General features: G+C 32.1%; 2 protein-coding genes across 3 annotated transcripts; both read right to left on the bottom strand.

Moving 5' to 3' along the window:
- Positions 1–4,265: 4,265 nt before the first annotated feature.
- Positions 4,266–11,447, bottom strand: LOC120082523 (DNA-(apurinic or apyrimidinic site) endonuclease). 2 transcript variants are annotated; one of them, XM_039037726.1, is made up of 10 exons: positions 11,028–11,447; positions 9,667–9,759; positions 9,042–9,186; positions 8,193–8,394; positions 7,558–7,636; positions 6,968–7,029; positions 6,547–6,633; positions 5,829–5,932; positions 4,921–5,012; positions 4,266–4,502 (listed from the first exon to the last, which is right to left on the bottom strand). In XM_039037726.1, exons 1-9 carry the CDS (start codon positions 11,253–11,255, stop codon positions 4,933–4,935), a joined length of 1,080 nt encoding a protein of 359 aa, XP_038893654.1. In that variant the 5' UTR covers positions 11,256–11,447; the 3' UTR covers positions 4,266–4,502; positions 4,921–4,932. The 2 variants fall into 2 exon arrangements, with proteins under 2 accessions (XP_038893654.1, XP_038893653.1); XM_039037725.1 differs by lacking the exon at positions 4,266–4,502 and having other exon boundaries at positions 4,674–5,012; positions 11,028–11,446.
- A 2,265-nt stretch (positions 11,448–13,712) lies between these two features.
- LOC120083780 lies at positions 13,713–15,542 on the bottom strand. The gene is made up of 3 exons (XM_039039645.1): positions 14,516–15,542; positions 14,289–14,435; positions 13,713–14,119 (listed from the first exon to the last, which is right to left on the bottom strand). The coding sequence occupies exons 1-3, from the start codon at positions 14,618–14,620 to the stop codon at positions 14,033–14,035; spliced, it is 339 nt and encodes a 112-aa protein (XP_038895573.1). The 5' UTR covers positions 14,621–15,542; the 3' UTR covers positions 13,713–14,032.
- Between the last annotated feature and the right edge of the window lie 4,160 nt (positions 15,543–19,702).

The following is a 19,702-nucleotide window of genomic DNA, read 5'->3' as shown; positions in this document are numbered from 1 at the left end:
GATTTAAAATATTTATTAAGTACAATTTTAAATTTTAATTTTAAAAATGATGAAAAATAGTGAAACTTAATTAATTATAATTTCATTTAATTATTTTTGCATTAACACTAAATACAAAAAATGAGAATTTAGTGAAAATTAATATTAAAATGTAAATCTTGAAATCTATAGATCAAATTCAAACAAAATTCAAATGAAGGGTAAAATGCAACATTTTGAATCCTAAGACTAAACTTACAAAACAAATAAAAATGGCTATGATGCCTAAGTCACTAAGGGAGCTAAATAATAGAGAAGAAGTAAGAAGTTCTTATATCCCATATCAAGATCAAAATCTCTCCCCCCTTTGTAGAATTATAATGATGTATTTATAAGAAAAATGAGACAAAATTTACTTTTTCTTCTTACAATAAGGATGAGATGAATTCTTCTTAATTCTATTAAGTAAGGATGAGATATGATTAAATAAATTAACTTTATCTAGTATTTATCTTCATTTATCTTTTCCTTATTTTTCACATATCTTGTGAGATCTAAATTCACCCATTAGACCCCAAACCTAAAAACCAAAAATGATTTTTTTCCCTAATAAAAATAATTAACAATGTTTTTGTACAAATTACAAGCATCAACGATAAAAAAAGGTGGTAAGTAGGTATAATGAGACTACAAAATTTGACTTGAGATTCGACCTTTTAGTTTATATATGTCATTTAGGGGCTATTTAAAGCACCGAGTTGAGATAGGATGTTTGGAGTTCATATATCCGTAGAATTCATATGTCTGTAGAGTTTATATGTCTGTGTTTGGGGTGCAAGTTATCTAGTCTGAGTTTACATGTCTGTGTTTGGGTGAGTTCATATGTTTGGGTATCTGATGCAGTTTGTTGAATTCTAAATAATATACATTTATGATTACTATTTTTGTTTTGAAACTTTTTTTATTAAACAATTCTACCCATCTTTGTTTGAATAAAATATGGTTTGCAATTTTTTTCTTTTGGTTTTTAAAACTTTTCTTTTTTTCTTTATTTTTTGGGCAATGAACCCATTACATTTCAGGTATAAATATGGTTAAATAAAATGAGAAACTAAAGCGAAATCAAAACTTTTGATTATAGCTAATTTTTCTCAATGAATTTCATTATTATCTTCTTCTTTTTCTTTTTCTTCCTATTGTTGCTCTATATTTTTACTATGTCATTATTTTTTTTAATTAAATCTATTTCGTAATCGTAATAGTCAATTGAATGTCACTACATTTCTTCAACAGTTTCACTTTCATTTCCTCTAAATTTGGAAGATCATCAGAGAACAAAACTTTATTTGTCATTAATTATTGTTGGAAAATGTTCAAGGAATTTTTTTTTTTTTTTTCATTTTATGGTATTTTTTTTGTTGTTATATGTTACATACGTTTCAACTTCATACATACTTTTCATCTAAATATTCTTAACACTCATTTGATATGTGAATTCATTAAGTATAGATATTGCACTTAATGTGGAAAAAATAATATTTTTTATATAATCAACAACTCTACAACATACTTGGTCATCGGTCTTATAGTAATCGAAAGTGATCGCCGAAGTTGATTATCGAAGATGATTTTTGCTGAAGTTTGTAGTTGGAGGTGGTTGTCAGAGCCTGAAGTTGACTGCATGAAAGTGTATTGGAGTTGATTGTTGAAGTTTATCATCGGAGGTGGTTTTCGAATCTCGGAGTTGGTCGGGTGAAAATGGACGTCGAATTTGATCATCGAAGATGATTTTCACTAGAGATTGTAGTCAGAGGTGACTGTTGAAGCCTGAAATTAGTTGCATGAAGGTGGTATTAGAGTTTATCGTCGAAAGTGGTTGTCGAAGTCATGAATTGGTCGTCAGAGTTGCTCGCTCAAAGGCGATCATCGAAGGTGATTTTCATCCGAGTTTGTAGTCAAATGTGGTTGTCGGAGCCTACGAAGGTGGTTGTTGGAGTTGGTCATCGGAGCCAATTGGTTGTCGAAGTTGGTAGCACAAAGGTGGTCGTTGGAGTTTGGGTCACTGGAGGTAGTTATCCGAGGGTAGAATTGGTTGTCAGAGCTCGGAGTTGGTCGCCAGAGCTGTCATCAAAGATGGTTGTCGAAATCCGGATTTCATCGTCGAAATTTTCATCGAATGTGGTTGTCAGAGCCCGAAGTTAGTTGCTGAAGTTGTCATCGGAGGTGGTTGTCGAAGCCTAGTTCTCAGAGTGTGACAATGGCCAATGGGTGGAGCCATTGAAAACATGAGAATAAGAAAGAGTTAGGGTGAGTTAGTAGAATATATCAACTCAACTTCACCAACATTTTAAGTTAGTGGGTTAAACAACGAGTTGGTATATCAACTTATGTTTGTGAGCCAAACACCCCCTTAATGAGTTAAGAACACAAGTGGGATATTAGCATGCTACTTTACAATTAAAAAAAGAAGTAAGTTATTATTAATTTAATCGAGAGAATTTTTTTTTTATCTTTTTGATCCCTAGATTTTGATTTAATTTACATTTGGTCTATAGATTTTAAAATGCTATACTTCTAGACTTTAAGTTTTAAATTTGAGTTCAGTTCATAATTATATTAAATTAGTTAATAAGCATTACATGAAAGACTGAAGATGATTATTTAGCAAAAAAAAAAAAAAAAAAGAGGTAAAAAATGTAAATTTTAAAACTTAAGATCAAGTTGTAACAAAACTCAAGACAAAATTGTAACTTATAGAACTTAGAGGCTAAATTGAAATCAAACTCAAAACCTAACATTTAGAAACCTAAAGATCAAATGAAAACTAGATCCAAAATCAAGGGACCAAAAAATTATTTTCCCCTTAGCCACAATAAACATGAAATTACTCTAAAAACAATAAGTATAGAGGAAGTTGAGTTGGGGTATTGATATAATTTTTTGGGAAAATTTCAATTTATACCCTTAAATTTTGGGGTTATATTAATTTAAACTCTAAACTTTTATGATGGTATCAATTTACACCAATGCTATCATGCGAGACATTTTTTTTTTTTTAATTACACTTATAAATTATTAGAAGTGAGTCGATTTAAAACCTTTATGGAGATTATATTTAAAAACCTTAAATGAATCCATTCTTATATGACTTTTTCAAATGCGATTTAACATAATAGAACAATTATAATTTGAATTTTCGAAAAAATCTTAATTAAGAGTCTAAATTAATTCGTTATATAAGTTAAGAGTTTAATTAATAAAATTATAAGTGTCACACGATATTTATCAAATAAAACATTATAGAGAATTTAAATTGATATGCTCATGAAAGTCCAGGATTTAAATGATACAATTATTAATTTAGTGTTTTAATTGATACAAAAGGGTATAAATTGATATTTGTCCCCACTTTTTTATTCAAAATATTATCTAAGCAATGATAGTGACTTTCATTAAAATAAATAAATAGGTCAATTCAAATATAGTTTAATATACAATTTACCTATTACCATTTCAAAAGTTGTTGATTTAAACCTACGGTTAAATATCATTTTGGTCATAAACTTTAGACTTCGTTCAATTTTAATACGTATACTTTCAAATATCTAATTGTAAATTATCGATAGAGACTAAATTTAAGAGTTATTGGAATTACATACATTAAAATTAGAAATTTAAAATTTTCAAACTAGAATTAAACAAACCACAAAATACTCTTGATGAACTTTGAAAGGAAAATTTACACTAAAAACAGACAATGAAAAGGAAGAATATAGTCAAGGCGCAAATTAGCAACATTCACAAATATAATAATAAAAATAAAATAAAATAACAGAAGAACTAAGTTGTTTTTATCCAACATGTCTGAGCAATTAGACAAACAACAATGTTTCTTCTTCTTCTTTTTTTCTTTTTTTTTTTTTAATAACATTTCTTTTAAAAAAAATTTTAAAATATTTTTAACAATGTATTTTCAGCATTGACATGAATGTGTACCAGCCAAGCATTAATTAAATTAATACCCTTTATCTTTTCCTCTTTGTCTCATTCACCCCTCTTTAATATACATATAACCTTTCAACTCCATGTACCGCGAATTGAGTTGAAAACTTTTGAAGGTAAAATAGACGCTTAATTTAGTTGCATTGTGTTTATATATCTTTAATATAAAAAAAAATATGAAATCTCAATCAAATAAATACATATTAATTATCGTTAGGCTAATTATATTCAGGTTGGAATAAATTTAAGGAATTGAAGTGTGCTACTAAACACAAACACAACCCTGAATACAAGGAATTTTACATTAAGTTTAGTAAATTTGATTTTTTTCGAGAGGCTTTTTAAAAACACAAGTGAAAAACAAGTTTATAATTGACAGAAACGAACTAAAAAATAGCTCAAAATAAACTATTTGAACATGGAATATCAGAACTGATGAAGTGGAGCAACCATTTTAATGAGCATTGGAACAAGAGTGGAGCAACCATGTCTTTAGCTCAATAGGCAACTCTGACGAATATCTAACCAGAAAAGAGAGAACTAAATTATAAAATATAAAATTGCATATTTATAATAAAATAAAACAGCATAAAGGTGATAAAATAAATAATCATGGGATTCCAGAAGTGTCTGTCCACCAATCATAGCAAAACCCATGAAAATTGGTCCCATGAAAACGACTCAAAATTCCCTCAGTAGAAACCAGGGCATTCAACTGATAACAAAACTGAGAGATCTTCATTTTGTAGCCTAAAAACAGAAGTGAACTTCAAGAACTCTAAAATTTTGGCAAGAAAAAGTCTAATGGAACAATATTCCCAGCAGCATTACAGTTTTAGATCTGTTGTATTCATACACGTACTCCAGGAAGTGTTACTATACAAAAAATAAATGTTAAAGTGTTAACTATACGATAAAAGGAGGTTCCTAATAACTTACTAAATGAAGCAGTCAGTTTTTTTGAGGCGAAGGGCAAGAACTGGCTTCTGACAGCTCAAGAGAAACGGGGCAATGATCACTTCCGTAGAAATCTGCATGAATTCAAGATTACGGTCAAAAGTAATATCACTTTTTTTTTTTGTCATATTAATAGCATGTTCGGAAGTGATTCTAAAATGATTAAAAATCACTTTTTAATTTTTTTTAAAATCATTTATAAAATATTTTTAATCATTCGAAATCAATTTTAATAGTATGAAGAATACATTTAAGAGTGTAAAATTAAAAACTGAATCGATTTTGACTTTTGAGTGATTAAAAAGTGTGTTTTGGAGTGATTTTAAACACCAAAATTGATTTTAACCATTTCATAACTACTCCCAAACATACACTAAAAGAAAATATAAGAGTAATCATATTGTTTGTCTTCCCAGAAGACATTTTGTTGGTTCATGAGTTTGGAGCTTCACTATGAGTACAAATTATACAATGAACTATGTAAAGGAATGAGTTTCAAAAAGTCTGAACTTTTATTGCTTTGGTTTCCATAATTTTTATTGTTTCAATCTGTAGGATCAGAAAATTCATAATTTGAGGTAAAAGCAAATTTGTATCAAATCTAGGCTTGCTTGACTAAAAAAGACAACCAATGAGAGTCTAAAACCATTAGTCATTACCCCAGAAGTCAATAAAAGTATAACTAAAACTACATGAGTCAGATTTCTAAGAATAATGGACTGCATCTGTAGCAAGTTTTAGATAAATATAGACTTATTAAAAAACATATAACCATCAGTATGGTTTTGAAAATTGTAGGTCCTGTCATGAAATTTCAAACTTGGCACTAATACTATAAGCTTAAGAATTATATCAAGAAACATATATGATGAAAAAGAAAGAGAGGACACCTTGTAATTCAATCCCTTGTCCATGCATCTCACATGAAGCAATCCTACCAATTAGACTCTCAGAAACTAAGAAATAGTCAATTCTCATCCTTTTGCCTCGATACCTGAAAAGATATGTAATCATTTATTTTTAGCAAGAAACAGAAATTTCATATAGGTGAAAACAAGATGTCACTTGTACAAACCAAACCCAAAACTCTAAAATCAAAGTGTAACTTTCCCAAAGTTCTAAAAAGTACATTTGATTAGTTAAAAACTGTATTAGGATTTTACTAAACACTAGTCATTTAGAAGATATGTGCTTCAGTCATATATAAGCACTAAAGCATGCCAGCACTCTCTAACAGCTCTAAGGGTAGAGTGACCACTACATGATAATTGTCAAGGCAAGGAATACGGAGTAATAAAATACCAGATATTGGTACTTCTAGTTAAATCAGTAATAACTTAAAGCAAATCATCATTGATTAACCTAGTGGTAGGTAGGGGTGCGTGACCTTGATAAAGGATTAAGAGGTCATGAGTTCAGTTCAATCCATGGTGGCCACCTACTTAAGATTTAATATTCTATGGGTTTTCTTGACACCAAATATTGTAGGGTCGAGATTAGTCGAGGTGGGCGTAAGCTATCCTGGATACTCAAGGATATATATATACTATATATATATATATATATAAAAGTAATAACTTAGAGCAAGCCATGCAGTATCTTTCTTACTTTCCAATGGGGTGCCCAGACCAAGAAAAGCCACGCTCCATGTCTTTCTCCTTGTGCAGGAATCTGTATGCATCTATCAGCTTTCCCCTGGAACATAATACACAAAAAAGGCAAAAGACATAGCCATTTTCCCAACATAACAAGAAAGGAAACCAAAATTCATATACTTCTTTCTTCCTTTGATCAAATAAGAAAATTGTAAAACCTGTTGTGTGTTTATTAGAAATCAAAAGGTCAAAAGATGAGATAGAATTGGGTGAAGTGAGATTGGCAAAGGATAAGTAACGGCTTAAGTTATAACAACTCAACATAGCTCACTTTTGAAATGGACTTCCTACCAGCAGCGAAAAGATAATTAAAAGGAGCCAGAGAATGCTAGCAAGAAACAACAAAATAGAACTTTTATATTGAAATTGCTTACTCTTTCAATATAGCATTGAAACGCTTCCTTTCAGCCAAGGTAAAGCCAGGCTGCCCACAATCCTGCACCATCAGAAAACTAATTTTCCAGATTGTTTTTCATTCTGGAAATACAACACCAAGCCAGTGATAGATGACATTCATGATCTCGTTCTAGTTATAATCTTTTTGAATATATATATTTGGAAAAAAAATACAAAATACAACAATAATTTAAGTGAAATCTTCAAGATAAACCAATGCAGTATAGGACTCTCGACTTGTTCTTGGTTTTGTTCTAATTCTCAATCACATCATAAAATATTGCATCCCTTAATCAATGACTTCCATTTGGGAGCACCATAAAATTTTTCATTCTCTCATAGATTATTGATGGGGTGGCTATCATTTTAACACTCTATACTACGGCCAAACAACTGAATAGCAAAATAAGATTAAATACTTTTAAATGAATGCAAGTCCAAAAAGATAAAGTGTATCCGGCTATTTTTGAAAAACTTCACTGGTATTAATAGAGCAACAGAGACAGCCATTTATGAAAATTCTAGGGGAAAAAAATGTGGCAGAGTTCTACACAACAAGCTTCAGTACCTCCTTATTTGGGGGTATATACCCATTAAGTTTTGCTGCGCTGAAAAAATCTGGATGGCTCACATCAATCTCTTCATGACTGCACAATAAATTTAATGCAACAAAATCAAAATTGAGTGAATCTAAATACAATCCGTTGGAAACTTTCTACTGCTTTATGTTACCAACAGAAGGAGGTATACTCTTGTAAATAAGTCTTAATTTGAACAGGTTCTCATTTTGTAGTGTAAGCTGGTTCTTCAGATGCTTGATCATTTTGGCTGCTTTTTTTTAGCATACAATTCTTTGAACTTTTGTTGCTTCATGAAATTTATTAAAGAATTTTGTATAATATGAGCTCTTAAAAGGTTCTCTTTCCTTTCAAAACAAATTTGGATCTAAAGGCATTGCTCGTGGTAACCAACGATTTACTAAGCAAGATTATAAGCGAAGTTAAAAATTGTGTGAAGTTTGATTCATGGAGGCAGAACAATATCCTGTGACTGACAACTGGTCGCAAGAACCAAGGTAGAAGCAAATGAATAGCTTAGCCTTGAATGATGAATAGAACATAGTCTACATAGATGACAATATAAATGAAAGAAATTGAAAGATCATGGCATGGACCAATCTTCAAATTAATCAAGAACACTTACCTAACATTCAGGTCACCACACCATATAAGAGGCTTATCAGAAGATTGGATAACAAACTCCAACATTCTCTTGTCCCATTTTCTTCTCCTTTTAAAAGAGTTCTCCTCTTCCTTCCATCCATTATTTGGTGAATATGTATTCAATAAACGAAATGTCTCGAATTCAGCTAAAATTACGCGACCATCCACTTCATGCTTTGAAGCTACAAACAGGGACACCTCTATCATTTAATAGCTCTTCCTCGTGCAAATGTAAAATAACAGATTAAATATCCTAAACTTGAGGACATGAATAGACACATTTATTTATGTTTCATAACCATTTACGTCCATAAAAAAGGGGGCAATGGTATTTGATGTGAAGAGTAAAGAAGACAAGCTGCAATACACGACTTGGAAGTCCCCCACTGACATTAAAAGAAAAAGTAAGAAACAAAGCATGTCTTGATTATCGACAAAAGTATTTTTTTTTTCTTTTTTTTTTTTTTTTATAAAAAAAATATATGTTATTCTAGGGTCAACTCATAGTTCTGAGGAAACTTGCAGAAGAGAGAGATTTGAAAATTTCACAGAGAAATGATCGTGTCTGTCTGTCTCCTTCAAACATTTTATATAAAAATAAAAACCATTGCTTAATAATACTTGGCTGCTTTCTGGGAGCTGCAGCTAGAAAGGAGTGAAAGAAATTTTTAATGGATGGATTCATAGGACTGCAGAACTCACTTAGGAATTGGGAGAACAACAATTTTTGTGTTTTCCTCTTAGGCCTATCTTTAAAAAGAGAATGCATCAAAACATCAATAGAAGAACACTACATCAAATGTTATAATACATCAAGGAGAGAAGATACCTATTCTGTCTAGATTGAAGGAAACCTTTTTTGGTTGAAAGCACTTTTTTATAAACAATGCAGTTCCAGCATACTTGGAATCTGAAAGAGACCACCAAACACGATAATTTGCAAAGGGTGGACTGGAAAGAGCACGCATCAATATCTGCATATTTAAGGGTTGCATTATAAGTGATCATCATAATTTTCCACCAAGAACACTGATTTATCAGCCAAATTACAGAAAACAATAACTCACCTACAGATCCCCCAAGATTTGAACTAAAATTTTAATTAGATTAGAACTTCAAGGCACCCAATAGACTTCCAACTTTGCTACTTAATTAAAGAATTAATTTAAAACTCTATGCCTTAAAATAACAAAAGTAATAAAAACAAATCATTTTGCTCTTCTTTTCATGAATTGGATCATTATTAGTTCATCAACTCCATCAAATAAGTTTTGGAACCCATCTTCACATGCTATGCTTGATAAGTTTATTCACATAAAAATTTAATAACTGCACAGAACAAGACTATAATCAATATGTTCCACAATCAATCGTCTCCCTTTCTGCTTGATATGTCAAATTTTCCCACTCATTTAGAGTCTCATTCAATAAAAAGTAACTGAAAACATTGTTACCTGCTTCTCTTCCCGTGATGTGCTTGTGTCATCTTTCAACTCTCCTTGGTTTTTAGATGCACTTTTTGAACCTGCTGCAGGAATCCTTACTTCCTAGTTGTAAACATAGTCGATAAGTTTATAGTCCATGCAAGTGGATAACTTGAGTCATGCGTAGTACAAGATAACGTATCAGATGAAGCGCGAACAGTATCAGATGAATTCATCAAATAAATAACTGATCTGATTAACTGCAATCTAGATAGTCCATATGATTGTTAAATCATAGACTGTGGGAAAGTGAAATTAAGACTGTGTCCTGTAAACTTATCTAATGATTCAATTGAAGGGGCCTACTTCAAAACAAAAATCTCTCCGACCCTCCCTATGCCTCAAGCCTCAAAGATATTGATAGCATAATCATTCCCTTTTCTTTCACGTATGAAGTGGACGACTTTATGTCCCCTGGGGATGTTTCAAAAAAAAAAAAAAGAAAAAGAGAATGACCTGGATAGGTCATTAGGACTACTTTGGCTATTTAAAGGAGATTTTGGGAGAGAAAAATAGGATAATTTTCTATACAATTTATAGAGAGGATCTAGAATAGAAATTTGGAATTGGATGAGGGTTGGCATTTTGAATCGGTTCCAAGTTACCAGGGAATTCTGAAGCTACTCCTTTAAATTTCAGCAAAGAGGACAGCATTCTTCAGTTTCCATTTTATCTTATGCTTAAGGTCTCTAAATTTTGTTGTCTTTCCTCTACATTTCTTTTAGATTCAATGCAGTTCATCTTCTGTGTGTACGTGGTATAGGGCACAACATCAATCAGGGTCCTGAAATTAGCAATTACAGCTGACCTTCAAACATGTCTTGTAAAACATCTTAAGTAGCGATTCCAATGTACTGGAAACATCAAAATGATATCATCAAGTGCAGATGCATCCACACCCATCTTAAAAGAAAATCATTGACAGGATTTTCATTGTCATAACTTTTTTTGAGAGCTAATGCATAAACTTCCTTAAAGAAGCAAGAGAGAGATAGCAGACATAAAACATACCAAATTAACCAATTACACCAACACATTCGGTAATTCAAGTTACTGATTTCTTGCAGTCAAAAAATTAAAACAATGATAAATCATGCGAAACCTAAACAAGTGAACCAGCACATTCCAGGAATTACCACTTCCTCGCAGCCCATTAAGAAATTTAGGAACTCGCATTTACTAGGGAAATATCTTGCATGGTCCGAATATGGCCAACTTTCGAACACACACATTCATGAAAATTCACAAGACAATCAAAACCAAATAAAAAGTGAATAAAACATCAATGTCCACACAAGGTAAAACAAAGAGGGCATTGACGCATTACTCACTTGTATGGCAATAACATCCGGATCAAGGTTGGTGACGAACTTAGTGAATTCCGGCCAGTCGTTTTTAACTCGGAGAAGTAAACTATTTGCATTCCAAGTTACAAATTTAAGAGGCTCTTTCTTGTCGGGCGCTGATGCTTCCGAATCATCATCATCTTTCAGCGAAGCTGAGAGAGCCGCTTTCTTCGAAGACCCTTCCTTCTCAATTGGTTTAAAGAAGCGTTTCATCCTTGGCTAACCTCCAATGGCCGTATATGCTTCGCCGGAGCTTCTAGTCTAGCTGAAGCTTTTCACTAACAGTCAAAGCCGTAAGCCAGGGACTTGACGACAAACTATTTACATATTTTTCCTTTTTGCAAAATCTACAAAAGTTGGTCCCAAAATTTCATAAAATAACCCAAAAACAAAAACTATTCTATAGATGATCTCTTTTTTCAAATGATTGTTATAGTAAGTGTGACCCGCCTGCTAGGGTTTCTAGAAATTTTGTTCTCATTGATCTTTTATACGTGTGAAATATTATTTTTACCCTCTTTTAAAAGCTTCTCTCCTACTTTTCTTCATCCTTTGATCTTCCCTTTTAACCACGGATGGTTTACAATTGATGGTCTACAATTTAATGCAACTATTTATTCTCAACCAACATTGTACATTGAATTCAATGCTATTGGATCTTAACCATGGGACAAAGTAAAAGAATATCATTTACGCCTCTTTAGTTTCACTCAAACACTATCATCTTCTCTATCGCTCTATCATTTTTAGTTGAACACAAATCGCTTTCGACTCCAATCAATTTATTTTATGGGTCTAGAACGAGTATTCTTCGAAGAAAATCCTTCTACATACCTAGAAACAAATACTGTAAGTGTATCATTATATATGCAATTTTGTACCGTTGTATTTTTTATCGTATATTTTAGGTATATGATTGTATACCACCATATATATGATCTTATACAACAACATACACAATCGTGTACCACAACATACAAGATCATATATCATTGTATACACGATCGTGTACTAGAGCGTACAAGATCGTATACCATTGTATATACGGTCGTATACATCATGGTACACGATCGTTTACCACACATATTTCTAGTTATGTAATTTCAATGTTTGATCGGTTATTATAATTGGTGTATTGCATATCAATGACATTACCATGCATCTTTGTATTGGAAATAAGTAGCATGCACAATGGAAGCAACGAATCATAATGCTCTAATTACAAATAATTAACTAAGGATTACGCATGTAAAGAGAGTTAGAGATAAAGTTTTTGTAGTTTCCACGAATCCACGAGCAATTGGCACCACCAATGGTAAATCCTTGCTATTCTCCGATTGAAGAATATGGTTGTGGGACCGAAACTTTTACTGAAAAATAGGGAGTTTCGTTAATTAATTTGGAGAGTCAAAGAGAATTTGAGAAAGATTAATTTCAAAAATAGAGAGTTCCACCTCAAACTTTATTAGCATGAAAAAGATAGGTGTCAAGCTTGGCAAGAGCCACCTCAAAACCCACTTAGTTAGTGGGAAAATCTGGATTTTTCCACTAACTAATTTTTTATTAAAAAGATTTATAGTAATTTTTTTTTACAAAATATTAAATACTATTTTCATATTTTAGAAATTATTTAATTAAAATAATTTTAATTAAATAAAATAAAAAATAATATCACATATTAAATTGACTTTGACACCTAATTTTGATTAATCACATTAATTAATTTTTTAAAAAACTATGCTAATATAAAAAATACTCTCCAAAATAGGAAAATTATTTCAAAAGGTAAAATTGTTGAAAATATTTACAAGATATAACAAAATTTTAGAACTATCTGTTCTCTCAATCTTTCCCTCGCCCAAATCATAGAGCCCATAAAACTTACGTAATTCTCATCCTAGAGAATACAAAGGACTCATTTGTGATGGTGGCCATTTGAAGATTGATTTGTTCTTGGCCATTTTACATAGGAGAAATGAAGAAAAGTTCTTCAAAGGTAAGAAACCCTAATTTCTCTCTTTCTCTTATTTTTGTTTTAGTAGGCTGTATATTTTATTTAAAATACATAACATTCTGTTTACTTTCTGTAAAATTGGGATTTGGGTTGGTCCCCGTTTCCGTTCAAGGACCTTCAACGGTTCCTTCAGGACTAAACCTTCGAATAGTGTGATGAGAGAGTTTGAATTGTTCATATTCGAATTAGGGAATATATGTGATATATTTAAAGACGTATCATTCAATTTGGAATTGAATAATAAAGATAGAGTCAAAGATATTTAAATAAGGTTTAAATTACAAAACTATGAATAAGGATTCATCGAGATTAATGTTGGATTTAATTATTGAATATTAAATTAAATTAATTAAAATTTTAATTAATTATTTAATATTAATTTAATTTAAAATTAATTATTTGAATTAATTTTAAATTAAATGGAATTAATCAAAGTTGGTCAAAGTTAAATATTGACTTCACCAAGCTTTGAAGGTCAAAAGTCAAAAGTTGACTTCACTAAGTGGAAAGTTCAAATATTAGTTTTGAATTAATTTTGAATTAAAATTATATTTAATTAAAATTTGATTAAAGTCAATTGTTGACTTCAAAATAGTCAAAAGTCTAATTTGACTTCAAAATTGTTGACTTCACCAACACACAATTATTATCTTCCCTAAACTCTAGATGCAGAGCTTGTGAACTTCTGTTAGCTCTTCACCCGACGAACCATGCTAGTTAAGTTTACAAATCATTGCGAATTTTTGATAGTTCCTCACGTATAACCCTATCAGACTTGTTTTTCTTGTGTTTTTATGAGGATTTTGTGTGCTTCTCTGCATGTTTAACTAACCTCTTCTTACGTGTGTCAGACTGCTCTGTATGAGACTGAAGAATTTGAGGAGAATTGGTCATTTGGTGCTCATCATGATCACCATGTCCCACAGTAGCCTCATCATGATAAACTGGCGCCTTTTCATCAATCATTCTTCTTTCTTCAAAGGGTCACATCAAGCCTTAATAGTTGGTCCTCTTTGTACCTTATCTCATCTTCCATCAGTATAAGTTTTAGCATAACAATAGTCTGTATATAAAAGTAGTTAACATTAGCATGAAAGATTACTCAGCCAATTACACAGTCACACAGTGTAAGATAGACGATCAGATACTTAAAGCTATACGATCATTTAGCTTATACTAAACGATTTCACAATTTCACGTAAACCCCAGTGTATACAGAAGTACATTCTTACATTTTTGGGTTGGAAGACATCCCTTTGTAGCAGGTTCCAGGATGGCGCTACCGAACATGTCCACTTCAAAATACGTGGGATTGCATTCTTGCTAACTTTGGTAGCTATGAACTTACTAGATGTGGAGAATAATTCATAAGTCCATACCTATACAATTAAATAGACAACATTGTTAGTATACAACATATAAATCAGTTGATATTGAAATAAATTGGAACAATACGTACCTGAAATGCGTGTGCATATCCCTTTACGCAGTAACATGTGACATATTTGGGATTTGATTGTCTCCTTAATTTGTGTACCTCCTTTTTGCCGCGCAAAATATTCATCAGACTTTCCAATGTTCATTTATATATGATCGAGGACCAGCCATAATGTCTGAAGACTTCAGTGTCATCGATGATCCTAAATGTCTTCAAATTGAATTGGGTTTTCTTGTATTTCCCCACTATCACAATTTCAATGTACAATGCCAATGCAACCTTCACGACATCTTCGTCGTTCGAAAATTTGAATTTTTCAAATGCAGCCTCCACATCCTTACAAAGAATTGGCTTGCTATCTACCTTTGGTATGAGGATGAGATGTCGTGGCCTCTCACAGTTGGTATCCCTTTCCAATCTTTCCTCTGTCGGCCACAACCCAGTAACCAAATTAAAATTATATTGTGTGAATGTTACCTTCTTCCCCTTGATGTTGAAGCTTACGACATCTAGATTCTCATCGGTGACCTCCTTTAGAAGAAAATGAGGCATAAGCTGGCCATTGAATACAAGGTCGACATCAAATAGTGGACCAAAGTACGTTTTCTGGAACACGCCCTATGTTTTTGTTAAATTCTTCTTAATCAGTGCATTCGTCTTGCCAATGTGGGCCAAGCAAGTTAGTAGTAGGAAAATATTTCTCAACTGGGACTGAGTGCGCCATCTACAATATAACAAACATATATGATCAAGTATTAAAAGATATGAAATCGAGTATAAAAGGCTATAGGACCGAGTATGAAAAGCTAAACGATCTTATAGCAAAAGCTAAATGATCGTATAGCTTTTTCTAAAGGATTGTCTAAATTAAGCTAAACAATTTTTTAGCTTTGGCTATACTATCGATCAGTTTTTGCCATACGATTGGTTATATAAATCTACGTGAACTAGTATATGAATCTATGCGATCTAATATTAAAAGCTATACGATCGATTATATAAAGCTATACGATCAATTATATAGAGTTATACGATCGATTATTCAAAGATATGTGGTCTATATCCATGTACTAAACGAAACTTAGACCCTAATTAAACCCATGTACTGAACGATTTCAAACAACGATTGACGAGAGTACCATACCTTTCGAATTACTGGAACAGTAGAGAAGAAGTTGAAACGAAGGCAAAAATGAGTAGATACAATCGACGGGCAATGAACGACGTCGAAGACGAAGGGAGACATTGAGAGAAAGCTGGAGGAGTACTCGAATGTGCATATATACACTTGTAAACGAGATAGAATAGGCACTTGTTTGGTTTTAAAAAGTAAGGGTATATTTGGTATTTCACACGTGAAAAAGGTCAGGTATATAAAAGTTTTTAGAAATAGGTCATCCATAGAATTTTTTTTGTTTTTTGGGTTATTTTATGAAAATTTCCTTTAAATTTTTATTTTTTTTATGAGTGAGATCAAGCTCTCAAAGTCAATAGGACAAGCTTATACTAGTTGATCTATGTTTATGTTGCTTAAAACTTTCAATTTGGTTAACGTTTAAAACAAGGATGTAGATAGGTTGGGTTAGATTGATTGAGGATGTTTTTGGATCAATCCAAAAATTTGGGCTGGTTAGATCGGTAACCCAAAGAACCAAGGTAAAATCTCCAACCCAACCCTTAAAATTTGGGCTGGGTTGGGTTGTCGAGTTATAAGTTATTTCTTTTTAATTAAAAATATGCAGATTTATCTACAATACATTACTAATAACTAAAATATCATAAAATTCAATTGCTAAATACCAAATATCTATGATATTTATTGCAAACTTTAAACAAAGACAAATATCATAACAACGTTAAAAGAAAACATATTAAAAATTCACACCTTAATCAACACAAAGTAATCAAACTCTAAACAAAAATTAATATAGAAAGAACTTAACCCAACCCAATCCAAGAACAAAACTAACTCAACCCAACTCTTACATATTGGGTTGCATAGTCAGGGGTGTTCAGGTTATTTGAAGTTCCCTAGTTTAAAATTGTAAATTAGTATTATAAATTATCAATTAACCTAAAAGCTTAAGTTAGTGGGTGAATGTAAGTTTAATTGTATATCATCTAACACTCCCCTTCACTGATGAGCTTGAAATATGAGGAAAGTCCAACAAATAGAAATCAATATTAATTGGGGAGTAAACAACAATGCATGTGATTGAACACACGACCTCCTCCTTAGACCACCTGCTTTGATGTTGTACTAAATTACAAATGAGAAAGGAAAATGACAACCTTTTATTGACCTTCAAAAAATATATATAAACATCACCAATAAGAAAATAACCGATTAGCAAAATTAACAAATTTTGTTACAACTAATAAAACCTAAAGGAGAAGACAACAAATCAGCAGCAAAACAAGTACCACAATGAGCAACTCGATTTCTAGTACGAGGAGATGTTTATCCTACTGTCCGATCAAAGACCCAATCTCATCCATCACATTCTTTTTAGAAAAAACTATAATAATAATTATATGTATAAAGAAAGGAATCAAAAAGAAAAAAAATCCCCAAGCTCAAAATAAAATGATCGATCATCAACTCGAAGAACAAACTTCAATCTAAAGCAACGAGGCCTAAAAGAAAGTTAAAAAATAAATTAGGAACAAAGGTAACAAAATGGCATGAAATGCATTCACAACAATAAACTTAATCACACTGCATATTTATGTTCATAAATATTGATTTTTTTCCCCTTTTGAAACGATCTAATTGAGAATTGATAAAGTAATAAAGGTAAAACTGAAAATTTTAAAAATTATAAATAAAATTATAGTTTACCTAAGAGATTAATGACTGAAAATTTTCACAAATAGAAAAAATGTCAAACTATTTACAGAAATAACAAAAAAGAAAAAAAAAACACTGATTATCACATAGTATCAACGATAGACTTTTATCAGTTTCTATTACGGATAGACTTTTATCAGTCCCTATCCGCCTCTATAAAAAAAAAATTAAATTTTGCTATTTTGTATAAATAGTTTTCCTTATCTTTCTATTTTTGAAAATCTCCTCTATTTTTTTATATAACTTTTGATGTGTTAGCGACTTGCCCCCAAATATTTACTTATTTTTCATATTGGTATTTTAATTATCAAATTTTGAATTTTGATCCTTAACGTTTTGTATATCTTCCTTTCTTGCTCACTTCACAGAATTTTAAACAAATTTAGTGGTTTCAAGCTATTATTTAACTACAACACGTCGTGGATATTAGCCTGCTTAATGGACCTATAATATAGTGGCCTAGGCACGAGGAGAGCCCAAACTTCGAGCAACCTAGACTTAGATGTTTAGGCATGAGAAACTCAAGAGAACCCACAGAAGAGCCTAAGTAAACTTGGAGAAAGTTTAGTGAGACCCGTGAGGTAAGCTTAAAATAGCTCAATGGAGCCTAAGAGAGAGTGAACCTAAGAGAAAGTTCAGTGGGACCCGTGAAATAAGCATAGTGTATAGCTTAGATGAGCACCAAAGCTTAGAAGAAAGCTTAAGAGAGTATGAGTTAAGCTTAAAAGACCTAACAAAGCTCAGATGAGCCTAAGCCTATAAGAGAGCTTAGGAGAGCATGGATTGAGTCTAGAGGAACCTAAGAGACCTCAAAGGAGCCTAAGCCTAGAAGAAAACTTAGGAAAGTATGAGTAGAGCTCAAAAGACCTAAGCCTAGAAAAAGGCTTAGTAGAGTCGAACTCGAGCTTAGAGAAGACTATGAGGGCCCAAGCCTAGAGAAGCATAGGTTAGGCACAAGGAACTAAGGAGGGTTTGAGTACTAGAGGAGCCTAGTGGACTCATGGGGAGCTTAGAGGACCACCCATGGAGAGATCCTAGTGACCTTGATCTAAATAAGTAGGAGGTTAAGCTAAAAAAGAAGTTCGAGCTAATAGAGAAGTTTGAGCTAAGAGTTATACATAACTGAACTATTTTAAGCAATCATTATAGTAAAGAATCATAAGTTTAGTGGCTCATCAATCAATTGTTAATCGGACATCAAAAGCCCATCCAAGGTCGACCACATTGATGGCCGAGATGTGTAACAACTTGAGCAATGATGGTTCGGATGGATAACAGCTAAAGGGAAAAATGGCTTGGAAGAAAAAAGATCGTGTGAGCTTCAGCTATTAAGGGATCGACCTATATAATCTTTGAGTTGTGATCAAAGAAAGATATGCTAAAAAACTCCAACTTATTTACTATCACTTGAACTTTCAAACTTGATTCTAACTTGAACGTCAGAGTGGATTTGACTCAACACCGCACCGATGTTTAGATTTGTTCATTTTGCAGGATATTAGGCTACTCTTTCTCGAGAAATACAAATTCACCGTTGGTGCAATTTTCAGCATCAACCCAACATATAAGAACCTAAATACATCATTAATTTTTCAAGTCAATTGAAAAGAGTAATTATTTCAAGAGATTCGATATATATTTACCCACCGATCCTCGCATCGGCTCTGCTAGTTGGCTTTGCTATCAAGGCATAGCATTCTATGGACTCTTTCACCACGTCCAGAAATGGTATGCCAACACGTTTTCTCCTTAACCAACCTGATTCAAAGGGTTCTCACAAAAGCCAAATGTATGAGGAAGTCCAATTCATTTGTTTATTTTTGTTAAGAAAAAAGACTTCTTTGTACACAGATACATATAGTATACCATTTCATTACTTTATTTCCTGTATGAGGCAAAAAGAAAAGTAATAAACCTGCAAATATTGGAAAAACTACAACTGTTGTTAACCAAGGAAAATAATTCGTAATAAAAACAAGATACACTTGGACTAAAAAAACCCATGTTCGAAAATGAAATAAAAAATAAATATATATATGAAATAAGGACTTAGCCCGTGGGTCAGCAGCGATATGGTTTTCTTACCGTTAACTCCCCCTCTGACCATGGGTAGCTGGCTTGATGATTGATCTCGGTGAGTTCCACATGTCTATCTTCTAAGGCCTTTTGCCCTAGATCTAGAGCTAGAGTTGAAAGGGCTCTCAGTAAGGTTCTATATATCTATCTATATTGAATTATATTGAATTGCAGATACAGAAATGATAGAATCATTTTGGATCGGACCAAATACGGTTCTCCGATAGAGAGAGATGAAAGAAGATACACAAGAAATCCAATAGGAGGAAACACTTTTCAAT

This window comes from Benincasa hispida, chromosome 8 (genome assembly GCF_009727055.1).
Source record: "Benincasa hispida cultivar B227 chromosome 8, ASM972705v1, whole genome shotgun sequence".
NCBI lineage: Eukaryota > Viridiplantae > Streptophyta > Magnoliopsida > Cucurbitales > Cucurbitaceae > Benincasa > Benincasa hispida.
The sequence above is the reverse complement of the archived record's forward strand: the minus strand, read 5'-3'. Positions and strand labels throughout refer to the sequence as shown.

What these genes read in the sequence shown, in the direction of transcription:
- LOC120082523 (XM_039037726.1), bottom strand. Translation starts at nt 11,255, where the DNA reads ATGAAACGCTTCTTTAAACCAATTGAGAAGGAAGGGTCTTCGAAGAAA. An exon ending in TCTGGGCACCCCATTGGAAA is followed by an intron (nt 5,933 to 6,546) that starts GTAAGAAAGATA and finishes ATATCTTTTCAG; the next exon opens with GTATCGAGGCAAAAGGATGA. An exon ending in ACAAGGGATTGAATTACAAG is followed by an intron (nt 5,013 to 5,828) that starts GTGTCCTCTCTT and finishes GAATTCATGCAG; the next exon opens with ATTTCTACGGAAGTGATCAT.
- LOC120083780 (XM_039039645.1), bottom strand. Translation starts at nt 14,620, where the DNA reads ATGAATATTTTGCGCGGCAAAAAGGAGGTACACAAATTAAGGAGACAA. An exon ending in GATATGCACACGCATTTCAG is followed by an intron (nt 14,436 to 14,515) that starts GTACGTATTGTT and finishes TTAATTGTATAG; the next exon opens with GTATGGACTTATGAATTATT. An exon ending in ATGTCTTCCAACCCAAAAAT is followed by an intron (nt 14,120 to 14,288) that starts GTAAGAATGTAC and finishes TTTTATATACAG; the next exon opens with ACTATTGTTATGCTAAAACT.